General features: G+C 46.9%; 1 protein-coding gene across 1 annotated transcript in view; it reads right to left on the minus strand.

The window, feature by feature from the left end:
- Positions 1-3,051: 3,051 nt before the first annotated feature.
- The window catches only part of ERN2 (endoplasmic reticulum to nucleus signaling 2), a 40,131-nt gene continuing 26,083 nt past the window's right edge, over positions 3,052-17,099 (minus strand). The window contains exons 13-22 of the mRNA XM_075318144.1: positions 15,422-15,656; positions 12,610-12,700; positions 12,189-12,378; positions 10,525-10,624; positions 10,030-10,229; positions 9,805-9,952; positions 8,781-8,908; positions 7,232-7,355; positions 6,060-6,127; positions 3,052-5,114 (exon numbers count right to left, since the gene is read on the minus strand). Coding sequence (XP_075174259.1) covers positions 4,932-5,114; positions 6,060-6,127; positions 7,232-7,355; positions 8,781-8,908; positions 9,805-9,952; positions 10,030-10,229; positions 10,525-10,624; positions 12,189-12,378; positions 12,610-12,700; positions 15,422-15,656 — 1,467 coding nt within the window. The 3' untranslated portion in view covers positions 3,052-4,931. The remainder of the gene's footprint in view (positions 5,115-6,059; positions 6,128-7,231; positions 7,356-8,780; positions 8,909-9,804; positions 9,953-10,029; positions 10,230-10,524; positions 10,625-12,188; positions 12,379-12,609; positions 12,701-15,421; positions 15,657-17,099) is intronic.

Consider the following 17,099-nt stretch of genomic DNA (forward strand, 5'->3'; position numbering starts at 1 on the left):
CTGTGCCCATTTGGATCTTAAAAATGAGGCTGTACACTTTTTTTTTAATTTTGTTTAAAGCCCCCCAAATTCTACCTCATTTGATCAGAAGGGGGCAGGATGCTCCACTTAGGGGGGGGGGGGGGAAGTTCTGGGTGCAGAGACCGCCAAGTGAGAAGTTGTGAAATGTTCTAAAGATGTGGTGGGGAAGGTCTCGGGCCGGTTTCAGACGTCCGTGTTTAATCAGGTACCAGTCACACGCATGGTTATGGTTACACGTGACATCCATGTTTGGATACGTGTGACACGTACCGGGTAAAACACGTGTCTCTGCAATGAAAAGATGTTCTATATTTACCTGTATCCAGCGATGCGGTCTTCTGCTCCTGACCCCCGCTCATTATGTTCATTGATTATTCACTGCCCGAGTATTTGAAAGCCGGAGCATCGCGGGGACAGCGCCGGACAGGTGAGTATACAGCAGTTTGTGCAGTGACATCCAGGGGATCATCTGAGTTCCCAATGAACTTTCATGAATCTGTCACCATCGTGACACCCGCTGTAATGCAGTTGTCGCAGGTGGTCATCAGTTCATTGGGAAATCCGATTACTTCCTGGACATCCCTGTACACACAATGCTGGCAGGATACTCACTTGTCACTAGCGATGCTGTCCTCGGTGGCGCTGTCCCTGCCGATGCCCCTCCTCCCAGCTGCTCATTGCAGTGAATAATAAAAGAAAATAATGAGCAGGGGTCAGGAGCAGGAGGCAGCATCGCTGGATACAGGTAAGTGTAGAAAATATATATATTTTTTTCAAAAACCCATGTTTTCTCCAGTCCATGTCACATCAGTGTGCGGTCCGTGTGCCACCCATGCTGCCAGAGACAAAACTGACATGTCTCTGTGCATGTGGGGAATGTTCGTGTGAGTACACAATAGGAGAACATAGGTACGTGTGACATCAGTGTTTACTATGGATGTCACACGTACCTAAAACATGGATGTCTGAAACCAGCCTAAGCGTGTGGACAATGTGGCTGCCCCAATATCGGGTACTACCAGTGTTCTCCACACCCATGCCTACTTGGTCAGGAGTGGTTTTTAAAGGGCATGTTCTCAAAGACTCCCTTTCCTTCCCCTCCCCCTGAAAACTGCCTTTGTGGGCAGCACTTGACACCCTTTGTTATGGTGGATGCAGACAAATGTTGGCTGAACAATGTGTTTGGGGACGTTTTCAACATGCTGGACCCCCTCCCTCCCCCCAATAGGAATCCCAGGTGTTGATGAGCAATATCAAAGTTTGTGGTGTCAGCATGGTGATGACTAGCCACAGCAGGCAGGACAATGTGGCTTCATGAGGCCACTGCATAAGTGCAGTCATATCACTTGCTCTAGCCATGCTCTCTAGAAACACACTTGGTTCAATATACATGTGCGTCTCAAATTGGAATATCCTCAGTAATTCAATACAAAAAGGGTAGCACATACTGTATATAGTCATTATACAGTGATCTATTCATGTGTACATTATATAGTGTACCCTACTGAACCAGACTAAAGGACCACTTTAAATGCTTAGGAAGCCTTTGCAGATGTTTTGTGGTAATTTTAGTTTTCTGAGATGACTTTCAGGTTTTCATTTGGCTGTAAGCCCATAAACATGAATGAACAAACTCAAATCATGGAGAAGACTGCTGACTTGACAGATGTCTAGAAGGCACCGTGGGATAGAGTTCCTCCTCCTCTCCCCTAAATCTTGGGCCCGATCCTTGATGGGCTGACTTGAATGGCACTACATATTCTCTTTACTATGCCTATCATGTGGACTTATAGCAGGGATTGCTACTGGCTATTCATCTTTTACTGGTATTGATGCTTGATGCCCTTTCAATAAAGGGAAGGTGTCGCATTTTTATTTTTGTATTAATAGTGATTCTGAAATCAAGTATTTAATACAAAATTAAATTTGCTGTTTATTTAGTTATTTAATGCTAGTGTTACTGAAGCACTGGGGGCGGCCATTTTGGATTTGGTGTTTGTAACAGTTATTCACCTCCTTTATGGCAGCGCTCAGGGCATTGTGTCTGATAGTTGGACTGCGACCCCTATACATAACACAGAAAAGCTCCTTGTTGTGACCTGGATACGCCCCTTGGGCTGTCCAGATCACAGCAGAGGGAGGAGACCGGCACCATCTCTGTGGAGTTCACAGCGTATGATGTGTGCCACTTTCCCCCCTGTCACCCACCGGGATGGGGTAAGCACCGGTGCTGGGCAGTGGTGATTGCACCGTAACTGATCCTGGTGTGCTGCTCCCCACTCTGCCGGTCACCACCTCTCCCCTTAGGCCTCCGCTGCTCGTATTGTGATGGCAGACAGGATAGGCTGCCGGAGCGCAGGTCTAAAGGTGAGTGCATGCGGCTGGGAGCGGTGATCGCGGTATGACATCTAGTACAGTGCTGCTCAGGCTGCAGATCATCCCTCCTCACAGCACGTCGCGTCGGACCTCCGATCCTGGCCGGCAGCACAGTATATGGGGGCACAGGATACAGTGAGGCACAGGATACTGTGGAGCACTATGCCTTAGTGACAATTTAGACGTTAGGATCACTCTGCAGCCACCAACAAAATGGCTCCGCACTGTGATCCTAAACATCATTCCCTTTTATCCTTATGGAAACATCCAGATTGGGAGAGGGAGGTGACATCACACACAGGAGCAGACTCCACCCACTTTTACTGCAGCTGTAATGTGAGCTAGTTCTGCTGCAGGATTTCAGCAGCTGCTCCCCCTAGTGTTTAAGTGTGGATAATATCCAGCTTTTAATTTTTTTTCATCTCTCAATAAAATTATTTAAACAAAAACATTACTTTTATTTTTTTCAGGTATTGAAAAAAAGTTTGACGACACCTTCCCTTTAAGGGATTTTTTTTTTTGGTGAGTGATCACTACATTATCTTCCCTCTATCCAGGATATATATGGAGATATAGAGAGGTATAGATTATAATTTTTTTATAGATATATTATTTAGATTAGATAGATATAGAAGAGATTTTTTTTTTCTTCATTATAGTGCAGTAAATTGCTTTATTCCAAAGCTCAGTACAAATACAAAAAGTACAATTTTATTTTTTTTCTGTTCTTTTAAGTGACAATAGTAGTCATGATATTGGCACATTCACTTTAGTTTCTTTTTTAAAAATATATACAATGCGCAACAAATACAAAATAAATTACTTAAACTTAAAAATAACTTCATGTTTTGGCAAAAAAAAATAAAAAAATCTATAGTTTCAAGAAAACAATTTCTTCTTTTAAAATGACAGTGGGCAGAGACGGAATGTAGAACGATGGAGGCTTTCATTGCACACGGAATCTATCCACACATTGTCATCGCATTCTGCAAAAATTGACATGTAGACCCTGAATCATATTACCCCCCCCCCCCCCTTTTTTTGGGCAAAAAAAAATGTCCATTCCCTAATTCTATCGAGTGCACTCGTTGAAGCCCCTGATCAGCTTTTCACCATGAATCCTCCATGACATCCAAATCTGTCAGATCAAAGTGGCCTCAATGTCGGCTAGTGTGGATGACTTAGGACGCGTCATGCACCCTGGGTTCAGAAGAAGGAGGCCAAAGAGGGCCGAAAGAGGAGGCACCCATCCGACTAGTCTGCACCGCACCCGGAGAACGGAGACACCCATCCGACTAGTCTGCACCGCACCCGGAGAACGGAGACACCCATCCGACCAGTCTGCACCGCACCCGAAGAACGGAGACACCCATCCGACCAGTCTGCAGTGCACCGTACCCGAAGAATGGAGACACCCATCCGACCAGTCTGCAGTGCACCGTACCCGAAGAATGGAGACACCCATCCGACCAGTCTGCAGTGCACCGTACCCGAAGAATGGAGACACCCATCCGACCAGTCTGCAGTGCACCTTACCCGAAGAACGGAGACACCCATCCGACCAGTCTGCAGTGCACCGCACCCGGAGAACGGAGACACCCATCCGACCAGTCTGCACTGCACCGCACCCGAAGAACGGAGACACCCATCAGACCTGTCTGCACCGCACCCGAAGAACGGAGACACCCATCAGACCTGTCTGCACCGCACCCGAAGAACGGAGACACCCATCCGACCAGTCTGCACCGCACCCGAAGAACGGAGACACCCATTCGACCAGTCTGCACCGCACCCGAAGAACGGAGACACCCATTCGACCAGTCTGCACCGCACCCGAAGAACAGAGACACGCATCGGACCAGTCTGCACCGCACCCGAAGAACAGAGACACCCATCCGACCAGTCTGCACCGCACCCGAAGAACGGAGACACCCATTCGACCAGTCTGCACCGCACCCGAAGAACGGAGACACCCATCCGACCAGTCTGCACCGCACCCGAAGAACGGAGACACCCATCCGACCTGTCTACACCGCACCGTCCGTTTAGGTGAGTATTATAAAGTCATTTTTACGTTCTGCACAGCGGCCTGGGCTCTTATATACAGCATTCTAACATATTGTATATAAGAGCCCGGTGGTGGTGGCGGCAGCTTATAGGCCCCAAATCTGGTGACAGGTTCCCTTTAACGTCACAATTACGGGGCACCAAAATGGCAACTAATACCATAAGATGACATTTTTTTTTACCGCACAATTGTCCATTACTAGAATCCTCAACATGTAACTTTATGAAACCACCAGGCCAGCTAAAAAGTTGAAGACCCCCTTCCAACGATCAAGGAATTTTGTGAGGAAACCCCCCCATTAGCTGCATCGGACCTGGCACCTTTGTGTTGCACATTATCTAAAAGCAAAAACCATGATAAAATAACTGTGCAAATATATAAGGCAGTGCAATTAACTGTATAAAAAAAACACAAGGGTCCAGATCCCACTGAATAAAGACCCCCGTAAACTGGCCAAGTGGCATCATTAACGTCCTGGTGCCCAATGGTAATAGGGGTGGAAGGGCCTCTCGTGCGCACACTGTTCCAAAGCCTGGTGTGTGTGAAGCAGCAAAAGTGGGAAACGTGATGTAAAATAAGCCACAAACTCGTCCGGGACGGAGCCGAGGGTCTCCTGGACGTCTGCCGGCAGCTCATGATAATGATGTTTCTGGAGGAAGAAGAAGGAAATCAATAAATATTGACCACATTATAGCTAAAAATATTTTTTTTCTGATACATGTATAATATAAAAAAAAGGACACATTTTTCCAAATAGTAAAAAAAAATAAAAATAAATAAAATAAAAAATCCCACATCCGTTTTTGGTATACAGCTCCTATGCAGACTCATGTGTCACGGCAGCGCCCACAGAAGTGATGGTCACACATGAACACCACCGCTCCATTCACACTGAGCACACGGGACCCCATTCTTGTGGCTGGTGGGGGTCCCTGTGAATGCTACATTTTTGCGTATGCAGTGGGTGACATGACATTAAAGAAATGCATGGAAACAGGCATTTATATGGGCGGCACGGTGGCTCAGTGGTTAGCACTGCAGTCTTGTGGTGGCTCAGTGGTTAGCACTGCAGTCTTGTGGTGGCTCAGTGGTTAGCACTGCAGTCTTGTGGTGGCTCAGTGGTTAGCACTGCAGTCTTGCGGTGGCTCAGTGGTTAGCACTGCAGTCTTGCGGTGGCTCAGTGGTTAGCACTGCAGTCTTGCGGTGGCTCAGTGGTCAGCACTGCAGTCTTGCAGTGGCTCAGTGGTCAGCACTGCAGTCTTGCAGTGGCTCAGTGGTCAGCACTGCAGTCTTGCAGCGCTGGGGTCCTGGGTTCGAATCCCACCAAGGACACCATCTGCAAGGAGTTTGTATGTTCTCCCCGTGCTTGCGTGGGTTTCCTCCGGGGTCTCCGGTTTCCTCCCACACTCCATAGACATACAGATAGGGAAATTAGATTGTGAGCCCCGATGGGGACAGTGTTCCTGATGTATGTAAAGCGCTGTGGAATATGTTAGCGCTATATAAAAATAAAGATTTATTTATTTATTTTTTTTATTTATTTATATGGAAAGGTGGGGACTACAATTTCCACAATGAAATAAATAGTACTCACCTTGTTTCTCATGGCTCGGAGTAAATCTCGTACGGAGTTTCCACGATAAGAACGGAATTTCCTCAAGTCTAGAAATTAAAAACAAACAAACCTTAAAGGGGTTGTCCACTACTACGACAGCCCCTTCAGATTCCACGTTTCCCCCCCAGGTAAAATAATACAGCTTCTCACTTCCCGTGCCGGGGCCCTTCCACTGGTTTGCGGTGCCGGTGCTCATGTGCGGTTGTGATGTCATGCGAGCCCCACATCCAATCAGTGCTGACTTCCTTCTCCCCACCTTCGGACCACACCAGTTAATGAACAGGAAGTGAGTGCAACCGCAGCACTCACTTCCTGTTGATTGCTCGTTTGGTCCGAAGGCGGAGAGAAGGAAGACGGCACTGATTGGATGTGGGGCTCGTGTGACATCACAAACCCACGTGAGCTCCGGCACCACTAGAAGGGCACCGGTACAGGAGGTGAGTACTTGTATAAGCTTTATTATTTTACCTGGAGGAAAACCTATGGAATCAGAAGGGGGGGTTATCCTAGTAGTGGACAACCCCTTTAATTGTATAGATCATGCTTGGTGCACCTATACACTGTTTAATTCACATATATGGAATATGTTGCATTCTTGGTGATTATATGATGCACACTTATGCTAAGAATTCCCATATAGTCCCTAGTTTGGGGGCCTGACAGACCCCTCTTTGTTAGCACTCTGCCCTATCGTTAAATTAAAGTGACGCTGAGATCTCATACATGCTGCCCGATCCATTACATGTATCAGGTGCTGTGGCGTTTACTTTTAGGAGCCGCCGGGGACCGAGCCGCGGTGTAGACTAGTCCAACGGGCGGATCCCTGCCAACTTCTCCCCGTCCGCTGTCCTGGATTGAAAGGTCTCTGCTTACTGCAAAGGAGCAAGGAGGCGGCCATGGGGTCTCCACCATACTCCTTCCAATCTGCCAAATGGGAACCCGTGCCCTTTATTCACTGGCTTTGATGAAGAGGTCACTGTCAGAGAGCGGAGTCAGTGATGCCGCCATAAGGGAAAGCATCATTAGTGGGGGTCCCAGAGCCCCCGACTGTGCCAGACACCTGCACAATAGCTTATCTCACCACCATCTATACCCCTGCCTTGTAACTGACGGGGGGAGTAATTTTGGGCCAAGGACAGCCGTGATGTTACCTGTCTGCAGAGGTACAGTTATGTGTAATCTCCAATTGACTCGGACGACTAATCGAGCGTTCCTCTCCAGGCTGACAATCAGGGGGCTCTCCTGTGGCTCCTTCTCAATACGGTCACTGACATCCTGGAGGCGTAAGAAACAACAAGCTATTACTACACGGGTTGTCGCTCATATTTAAATAAAAATGTGCAGCGGCGTGATGAGGTCAGTACGATGCCGACATCATCACACGACTGAGGGAGCCGCACAGCCATAAGAGATGTGGGCACTGGTAAGATGAAATGTCATGTCATTTTAGAAGAGGTGCTGGTGAAGGGAAGGGTTGTTACTACGAGGGTAAATGATGTGACCATTTCAAACATTATTGGGGCAATTAGGAGTGATTGTGAAATGGTGTAGCGAGGGACAGTGGGGTGGTGGGTATGGGGGACTCGGAAAGAGGCAGTTTGGGGAAGATGTGGAAATGGGCACTATGTGGGGGATATTACGGAAAGGGATTGTAGGGGATGTAATTTGGAGAGGGGCAGTGTCCAGGTATATTTTGGTGAATGGCAGTGTGTGTGTGGGAACAAGTACTGACGGTAGTTCTGGCGTTGCATTCATGTACTGATGGTGGTTCTGGTGCTATATTCATGTACTGTGGTGGTTTGGGCGCTGCATTCATGCACTGATGGTGGTTCTGTTACTGCATTTATGTACTGACAATGGTTCTGGCGCTGCATTTATGTACTGACAGTGATTCCAGCGCTGCCTTCATGTACTGGCGGTGATTTTAGCGCTGCATTCATGTACTGATGATGGTTCTGGCACTGAATTCATGTATTGACGGTGTTTCTGTCACTGTATTCATGTACTGATGGGGTTTCTGGCACTGCATTCATGTACTGACAATGTTTATGGCACTGCACTCATTACTGACAATGGTTCCGAAGCTGCATTTGTGTGCTCAAGGTAGTTCTGGTGCTGCATTCATGTAATGATGTTGGATCTGATGCTCTATTCAGCTGTTGACAGAGGTTCTGATCTTGTACACATGTAGCAATCCATGATGTGTCTCATGGCTATGTTAAAACTTAGGAAGTGTCAAAATATAGAGGTTTTAGATTATGAGCTGGATTTGGCATGTTCCTGCTACAAAAAAACTCAGTTAACGTTAGTGTGTGTTCACTCAGAAAAGGATTTGGAGAGTTTCTACTCCACCAAAAAAATCAAATACTCAAAATTTGGTTTTGGTGATGTATTTATCCACTGATGGTGGTTTTAGTGATATATTCATGTAACTAATTGGGATTGGTGCAGTATGGCATTGTGGACCATAAAATGTTGTGCATCCCTGGGATAGGTCATCTATATCAGATCTATGGGGATGCGACATTCGGCATCACCGACTATCAGCTGTTCTCGGTATCTGGACCTGATCAATTACGGAGCTGTGATCTACCACTGATTACATCTGGTATTGGGTGTCACATCCTTATCGATCTGATATTGATTTCCTATCCTTAGACTCCTACAGCGAAACTTCTTTAACCTTTCCACCAATCGTACCTGGAAAAATTGCAGCCGTTTCTCCGGGGCCCAGAAGAACGGATGTCTCAAAACGCACGGTGCTGAAGGCCGGAGATTTGGATCACCACTGATCATGCCTTCAATCAAGTCTTTTGCTACAATATTGTCTGCAGAAATAGATCGGGCAGTAATACAGTTAGTAGCAATAAAAGGTCCATGTACCAAAAATATTGATAATTCCAATAGTTAGGACATGTGTACGTGCTTTTGCTGGACCATGGTTTCTATGCTTAAAGGGGTTGTCCACTACTTTTACATTGATGGCCTATCATTAGGACAGATCATCAATGTCTGATTGTCCGGGGTCTGACACCCCGCCAATCAGCTGTTCCTGGTCCTAGCGGCGTCAGCTGGAAATGCTCAATTCCGGCGCTGCACCGTCTTCCGATAGCGGCCGCAGTCGGGTACTGCACATCCGCCTTCTATTGATTAGAATAGGATGTGGATGTGCAGTACCCGGCCGATCAGACATTGATGACCTATCCTAAGGATAGGCCATCAAAATCAAATCTTTACTTTTATATAACGCTAACATATTCCGCAGCGCTTTACATACATCAGGAACACTGTCCCCATTGGGGCTCACAATCTAAAGTCCCTATCTGTATATCTTTGGAGTGTGGGAGGAAACCCATGCAAACTCTGGGAGAACATACAAACTCCTTGCAGATGGTGTCCTTGGTGGGATTTGAACCCAGGACCCCAGCGCTGCAAGACTGCAGTGCTAACCACTGAGCCACCACAAGACTGCAGTGCTAACCACTGAGCCACCACAAGACTGAAGTGCTAACCACTGAGCCACCACAAGACTGAAGTGCTAACCACTGAGCCACCACAAGACTGCAGTGCTAACCACTGAGCCACCACAAGACTGCAGTGCTAACCACTGAGCCACCAGAAGACTGCAGGGCTAACCACTGAGCCACCGTGCCGCCCATCAATGTAAAAGTAGTGGACAACCCCTTTAATAAGCCGAATATCCGGATATATCCCCTCTTCTTACCATATGTCTCCTCCTGGAGCTGCGGCAGACTGTACAACCCATTTAAGATGTTGCCTTGTCTCCTAAGGTTGTCTCCAAACGGATGCTGTCCACTTGCCAGGACATAGTAAAAGACACAACCAGCAGAGAAAATGTCCACCGCCGCTGTCTGAGAACACAAAACAAACCCATCTCTGACTGATCACCTGGAATCCATTTCCAGATCCAACGCCAGGGATCACTTACTGGATTTTGCGTCCTTCCATCACGTAAAACCTCCGGCGCGATCCAGCCCTCGGTTCCGGGGATTCCTGAGCGGAGGCTGAAGCTGTTCCTTCCCAATCCCAGCTTCTTACAGAGCCCAAAATCTGAGATGACGGCCCTCTGTCTGCCCTGGGCATTGGGCAGGGAGATGAGGATATTGCACGGCTTGAGATCTCTGTGCACTGGGAAGAGACCAGCAAAATACTGGGCACTGTACAACGCTATGGTGCTATTGCATTGCAATAGGTAGGCACTATATAGATCTGTTATAAGCATGATGTGACGCCATCAATATTTCTCCACTTCATATTATGAGACTGTACCTTAAAGACTTATAGGTCTTAAAGCTACAGTGACATATTTACAAAAAGGAGTGTCGCTTGTGGTGCAATTGTTAATGGATGAGGCCTAAACCACATCCAATTTTGTAAAAATGTAATGATATACTGAATATTATAGCAACCCAATACTTCTCACCAATATTGAGGGCGTGCAGATGGGCGAGACCAGACATGGCTTGATGAAGAAGGGTCACATGATCTAGTCCAAATCGTGGAAAAGCCGAATTCTCCACATACTGTGAGGGAAAAAAACATGAGAGGTTTCTTAATATAAAGTATTTATAAGCCTTTCACCAACCATTTTTTAATCTGGTCTATTTCACATTTTGCGTTTGGATGGCATGGGTGCATATTTACAGTGCTTTATAGAAAGAAATACTATGTAGCTACATCAATCATAAGGAGAGACAGGGAGGCAGTACTATCTGTACCTTCATCATTCACAGGGAGACATGGAGGCAGCAGTTCTACCTGTACCCACATCATTCACAGAAAGATAGAGGCAGTACTATCTGTGCTTTCATCATTAAGACAAAAAGACAATCTGTACCTACATCATGTAAAGAAAAAAACAAAGAGGCAGTACTATATGTATCTACATCATGTATAGGAGGAGATATGCACCTTCATTACTTACAAGGACAAACAAGGTATAAGCTGTACCAATATAAGTTACAGAAAGGCACTACTAACTGTACCTACATAATGTACAGGAACAGAGACTGACATAGCACTATCAGTAGCTACATTATATGCACAGAGACAAGGTGGCAGTACTATCTTTACCTCCATCATAGACTGAGAGGCAGCACTATCTGTACCTACATCATTTACAGGAAGAGAAGGGCAGGCAGCACTATCTATACCTACATTATCTAAAGGAACAGACACCGCTATATCAGTACCTACATTAACCACATAGAAACAAAAAGACAATATTACTAATAGGGGAGACAGCACTATTTGTAACTACATGCAGTCAGTACTATCTGTAACTTAATCATTTACTGGGACACTATCCCCATGAACACATTATTTAGAGAAAGAGAAACAGGGAAGCAGTACTATCTGTTCCTAATTACTCTAAATGGATAACCATGTATCTACATCATTTATAGAAACAAAAAGCAAGGCAGTACTATTAGTACTCACAGTATCTACATGGAGGCAGTAATAATGTGTACATACATTATCTACAGAGAGACAGGGAGGAAGTACTATCTGTACCTATATCATTTACAGGGAGAAACAGCGAGGCAGTACTATCAGTCCTCACATGGTCTACAGGAAGGCAGTATTAAATCTGAACATACATTATATAGAGAGAGACAGGGAGGAAGCACTATCTGTACCTTGATCATTTACATGGAGAAACAGCCAAGCAGTACTATTAGTACTCACATGATCTACAGGGAGGCAGTAGTAATGTGTACATACATTATCTAGAGAGAGACAGGAAGGAAGTACTATCTCTACCTATATCATTTACAGGAAGAAACCAAGAGGCAGTACTATCAGTAGTCACATGATCTATAGGGAGGCAGTAGTAATGTGTACATACGTTATATAAAATCTAGAGAGAGACAGGGAGGAAGTACTATCTGTACCAATATCATTTACAGGAAGAAACAGGGAGGCAGTACTATCAAAATATACAAATTTCAAAGAGAAGGGGCGGAAATATTTGCAAAAACCAAGTTATACAGATAATTATGTACCACTTCACTGAACGGATATGTTTTTATCACAGAACGTGGTACGTGGGTGCTTGCCATGCCTACCCTGTAGCAGTCCTCTCACCTCCTGCAGGGTGGCAGCGCACAGTTCCAGGGCAATGTAGTAAAACATGCGGTCGCTCTCTGTACAGTAATAGCGGATCACATTGGGGTGCTCATCAGACTCTCGCAATAGCTGCACCTCCCGATCGGCCAATGTAAAACTCTCGGGCAGGATCCTCTTCACGGCAACTGATCGTCCATCAAATCTGCCCCTAGAAAGGAAACAAGCGACACGTTAGCAATAAAATGGCTCCATACTCAAACTGTGAATGTTGGGACATGTGAAACCGGCCTAAGGGTTTTCACTGGAGATAAATACAGTGTTCTTATTCATTAACAGCAAGCGGAGATCTTGAAAAAGGAGATAATACGAAACACAAAACGATATTTAGAAAGTGATAGAACCTCATACACGGGTAATGTGGTGATGGATTTCTACTCGCCTAAATACAAACGTTCCTCCAGCTCCATGGCCCAAAACGTCTTTGGGAGAAAAGGAAATTTTACCGACTTCTATCTCCTCTTCATTGAAAGCTGCAAGTGGAGAAAAGAAAAATCAGAACAGAAGTTATGGTGACTACGGGCTCTTATTTACATATCAAGGAAATATAGAAACGTAGGCCTCGGACACCAAAGCAGGCCTCGGACACCAAAGCAGGCCTCGGACACCAAAGCAGGCCTCGGGCAACAAATCAAACCTTGGGCAACAAAGCAGGCCTCGGGTATCAAAGCAGGCCTCGGGTATCAAAGCAGGCCTCGGGTATCAAAGCAGGCCTCGGGCCAACAAAGCGGGCCTCGGGCCAACAAAGCGGGCCTCGGGCCGACAAAGCAGGCCTCAGCCCGACAAAGCAGGCCTCGGGCCGACAAAGCAGGCCTCGGGCCGACAAAGCAGGCCTCGGGCCGACAAAGCAGGCCTCGGGCCGACAAAGCAGGCCTCGGGCCGACAAAGCAGGCCTCGGGCCGACAAAGCAGGCCTCGGGCAACAAAGCAGGCCCCGGGAAGCAAAACAGGACTCGTATACCAAAGCAGGCCCCGGGCAACAAAGCAGGCCCCGGGCAACAAACAAGCCTTGGGTATCAAAGCAGGCCTCGGGTATCAAAGCAGGCCTCGGGTATCAAAGCAGGCCTCGGGTATCAAAGCAGGCCTCGGGTATTAAAGCAGGCTTCGGGTATCAAAGCAGGCCTCGGGCCAACAAAGCGGGCCTCGGGCCAACAAAGCGGGCCTGGGGCCAACAAAGCGGGCCTCGGGCCAACAAAGCGGGCCTTGGGCCAACAAAACGGGCCTCGGGCCAACAAAGCGGGCCTCGGGCAACAAAGCGGGTCCCGGGCAACAAAGCGGGTCCCGGGAAGCAAAGCGGGCCCCGAGAAGCAAAGCAGGCCCCGGGAAGCAAAACAGGCCTCGTATACCAAAGAAGGCCTCTGGCAACAAAACAGGCCCCAGGCAACAAAGCGGGCCCCGGGCAACAAAGCGGGCCCTGGGAAGCAAAGCGGACCTTAACCCCTTAACGACCGCGGGCCGTAAAATTACGTCCTAAATGACATAATCTTACTGCCCGCGGTCCTCCGGCGGCAGCATGCCGCGATCGGCACACATCTCAGCTGATTTTCACAGCTGAGATGTGTGCCTGCTAGGCACGAGCAGAATCGTTATCTGCTCGTGCCGATTAACCCCTTATAATGGCGCTGTCAATACATGACAGCGCCATTATAAGCGCAATCGCGGTAAAGTTTTACTTACCGCCGAAACCGGAAGTCACGTGACGCGATCACGTGACTCCCGATAGTTGTCATGGTAGTACAGGGTCATGTGATGACTCCTGTACTACACATGAATTGGTTTCACTTTCGCTGTGCCCGGGGCACAGCAAAAGAGAAAGACAGCGTATCTGCTGTTTACAGCCTTCCAGCTGTGATCAGCAGATACTGCAGAGCGATCGGAATGCTGATCGCAATAGCCCCCTAGGGGGACTAGTAAAATAAAAAAAAAAAGTAAAAAAATAAGTTTTAAAAAATTAAAAAAAAACAAAAAAACCTAAAAGTTCAAATCACCCCCCATTCGCCCCATTGAAAATTAAAGGGTTAAAAAAATAAAAAATATACACACATTTGGTATCGCCGCGTTCAGAAACGCCCGATCTATCAAAATATAAAATCAATTAATCTGATCAGTAAACGGCGTAGCGGCAAAAAAATTCCAAACGCCAAAACGACGTTTTTTTGTCGCCACAACTTTTGCGCAAAATGCAATAAGAGGCGATCAAAACGTAGCATCTGCGCAAAAATGGTACCGTTAAAAACGTCAGCTCGAGACGCAAAAAATAAGCCGTCATTGAGCCTAAGATCCCGAAAAATGAGAACGCTACGGGTCACGGAATATGGCGTAAAACGTGCGCCACTTTTTTCGGACAAACTTCCGATTTTTTTTTAACCCCTTATATAAAAGTAAACCTATACATGTTTGGTGTCTACGAACTCGCACTGACCTGAGGCATCACACCCACACATCAGTTTTACCATATAGTGAACACAGTGAATAAAATATCTCAAAAATCATAGTGCTATCGCACTTTTTTTGCAATTTTTCAGCATTTGGAATTTTTTTGCCATTTTCTAGTACACAATATGGTAAAACTGATGGTTTCATTTAAAAGTACAGCTCGTTCCGCAAAAAATGAGCCCTCACATGACCATATTGACTGAAAAATAAAAAAGTTACGTCTCTCAGAAAAAGAATGGCGAAAAAAAAAAACGGAAAGCGAAAAATCGGCCGGTCGTGAAAGGGTTAAGTAGCAGGCCTCAGGAAGCAAAACAGGCCTTGAATACAAAAGCAGGCCTCGGATTTCAAAGCAGGCCTCGTTGCCCATAGCAACCAATAGCAGCACAGCTCTCATTTTAATGTTCATTTCCTGCTGGAACAGAGCATGGCCTCACATTTGTGATAAATACAGTTCATGCAGGTCACATCAGAATTACAACCCCCATACAATAAACATTCAGACAGCCATCTTTCATGCCAGTATAGTAATACATTTAGTAATGCTCCATTAATGCTGTAGTATATTTTTTTTAGAACTCGATGTATCATGTCCCTCTGTTATTCCTCCTGGACCTGTACGAATAAATTGCCACCTGTGAATTACATATCCTCTTCTCTATAGTTTATATAGTCTGGACAGTATCGGTCTGTATGGACTAAGTAGTCATTGTATTAATTTTTTTCCAGGAGGAATAACTGAGGAATATAGGCTTTATTCACCTTCTGGCTCGCTACTGCTCCATCTCCTGGTGCCATTGGCCTGGCCATACTCCTGCTCTCCGCTCCTCCTCTTGCCGCTCCCAGAGCTTCGCTCTCCGGTGGAGCCGGGGCTCTCTGTAGTAGTGGAGGACGGAGCGGCCTCGGCTGCCATTTGCTGATGATGCTGGAGCTGCTGCAGCTTCTCCTCAAACTGCTGCTGTAACTCCTGTTGCTGCCTGCGCTGCTGCTCCCACATCTGAAAAGTGCAGACGCCATTATTACTTTTTTATTGAAGAAATAAAAAAAATCACTGTCCTATAGCAAAGTCCAGTTTCTCACAGGGACTGAGGACCTACCGTATTTTTCGTTTTATAAGACGCACTGGATTATAAGACGCACCCCAAATTTAGAGGAGGAAAATAGAAAAAAATATTTTTTCCTGTTAATATGAGGGTTAGTCTAGTGCGTCTCAATCCTAATGCTCACAAGGGGGGGCGGAGGTGGAGCAGCTCAGGAAGGTCACAGGAGGCAGCGTCAGCGATGCTGAAGGCACAGAGGACGGGGGTGTTGGGGCTCAGGAGGGTCGGCGATACTGCGGGCTTGGGGGTGTAGCGGCATGCGCCATTGAATCCACCAGATATGACTTACCGGGGCAACGGTGGTAGAGCGGAGTCATAGGAGGCAGGGTGACAGGACATGCTCGAGGGTGTCGTAGAGCGCACCATTGATCTGAGGGTGGGCTGAGGAGGTGTCACAGGATGGGGTGTCTCGGCGGCAGGTACATTGAATCTCCCGCGGTTGACAAGATGGACTTCAAGAAAGTGGTCGCGGACGTGGTGCATACGCAGATAGGACTCCTCAGCCATTTTCTTAAAGTTCATTGCGTCAATCTGGGTATGCAGCAAATCTGCGGCCATTTTCTTGAAGTTCATTGCGTCAATCTGCGTATGCACCACCTCCACGGCTATTTTCTTGAAGTTCATTGCGTCGATCTGCGTATGCACCAAATCTGCGGCCATTTTCTTGAAGTTCATCGGGTCAATCTGCGTATGCCCCACCTCCGCAGCCATTTTCTTGAAGTTCATTGCGTCGATCTGCGTATGCACCAAATCTGCGGCCATTTTCTTGAAGTTCATTGCGTCGATCTGCGTATGCACCACCTCCGCGGCCATTTTCTTGAAGTTCATCGGGTCAATCTGCGTATGCACCTCCTCCACAGCCATTTTCTTGAAGTTCATTGCGTCAATCTGCGTATGCACCACCTCCGCAGCCATTTTCTTGAAGTTCATTGCGTCGATCTGCGTATGCACCAAATCTGCGGCCATTTTCTTGAAGTTCATCGCGTAAATCTGCGTATGCACCAAATCTGCGGCCATTTTCTTGAAGTTCACTGCATCGATCTGCGTATGCACCTCCTCCGCGGCCATTTTCTTGAAGTTCATCGCGTCAATCTGCGTATGCACCAAATCTGCGGCCATTTTCTTGAAGTTCATGGCGTCAATCTGCGTATGCACCTCTTCCGCGGTCATTTTCTTGAAGTTCACTGCATCGATCTGCGTATGCACCTCCTCCGCGGCTATTTTCTTGAAGTTCATCGCAGGCGATTCAAGGGAGCCGGCAGTCAGCTCAATGCACCGAGATGCCGCCCGCCGCAACACCCCTGATACCGTGTCCTATGACCCCACTCCCCGCCGCCCCT

This window comes from Anomaloglossus baeobatrachus, chromosome 7, assembly GCF_048569485.1.
Source record: "Anomaloglossus baeobatrachus isolate aAnoBae1 chromosome 7, aAnoBae1.hap1, whole genome shotgun sequence".
Taxonomy (NCBI): Eukaryota; Metazoa; Chordata; class Amphibia; order Anura; family Aromobatidae; genus Anomaloglossus; species Anomaloglossus baeobatrachus.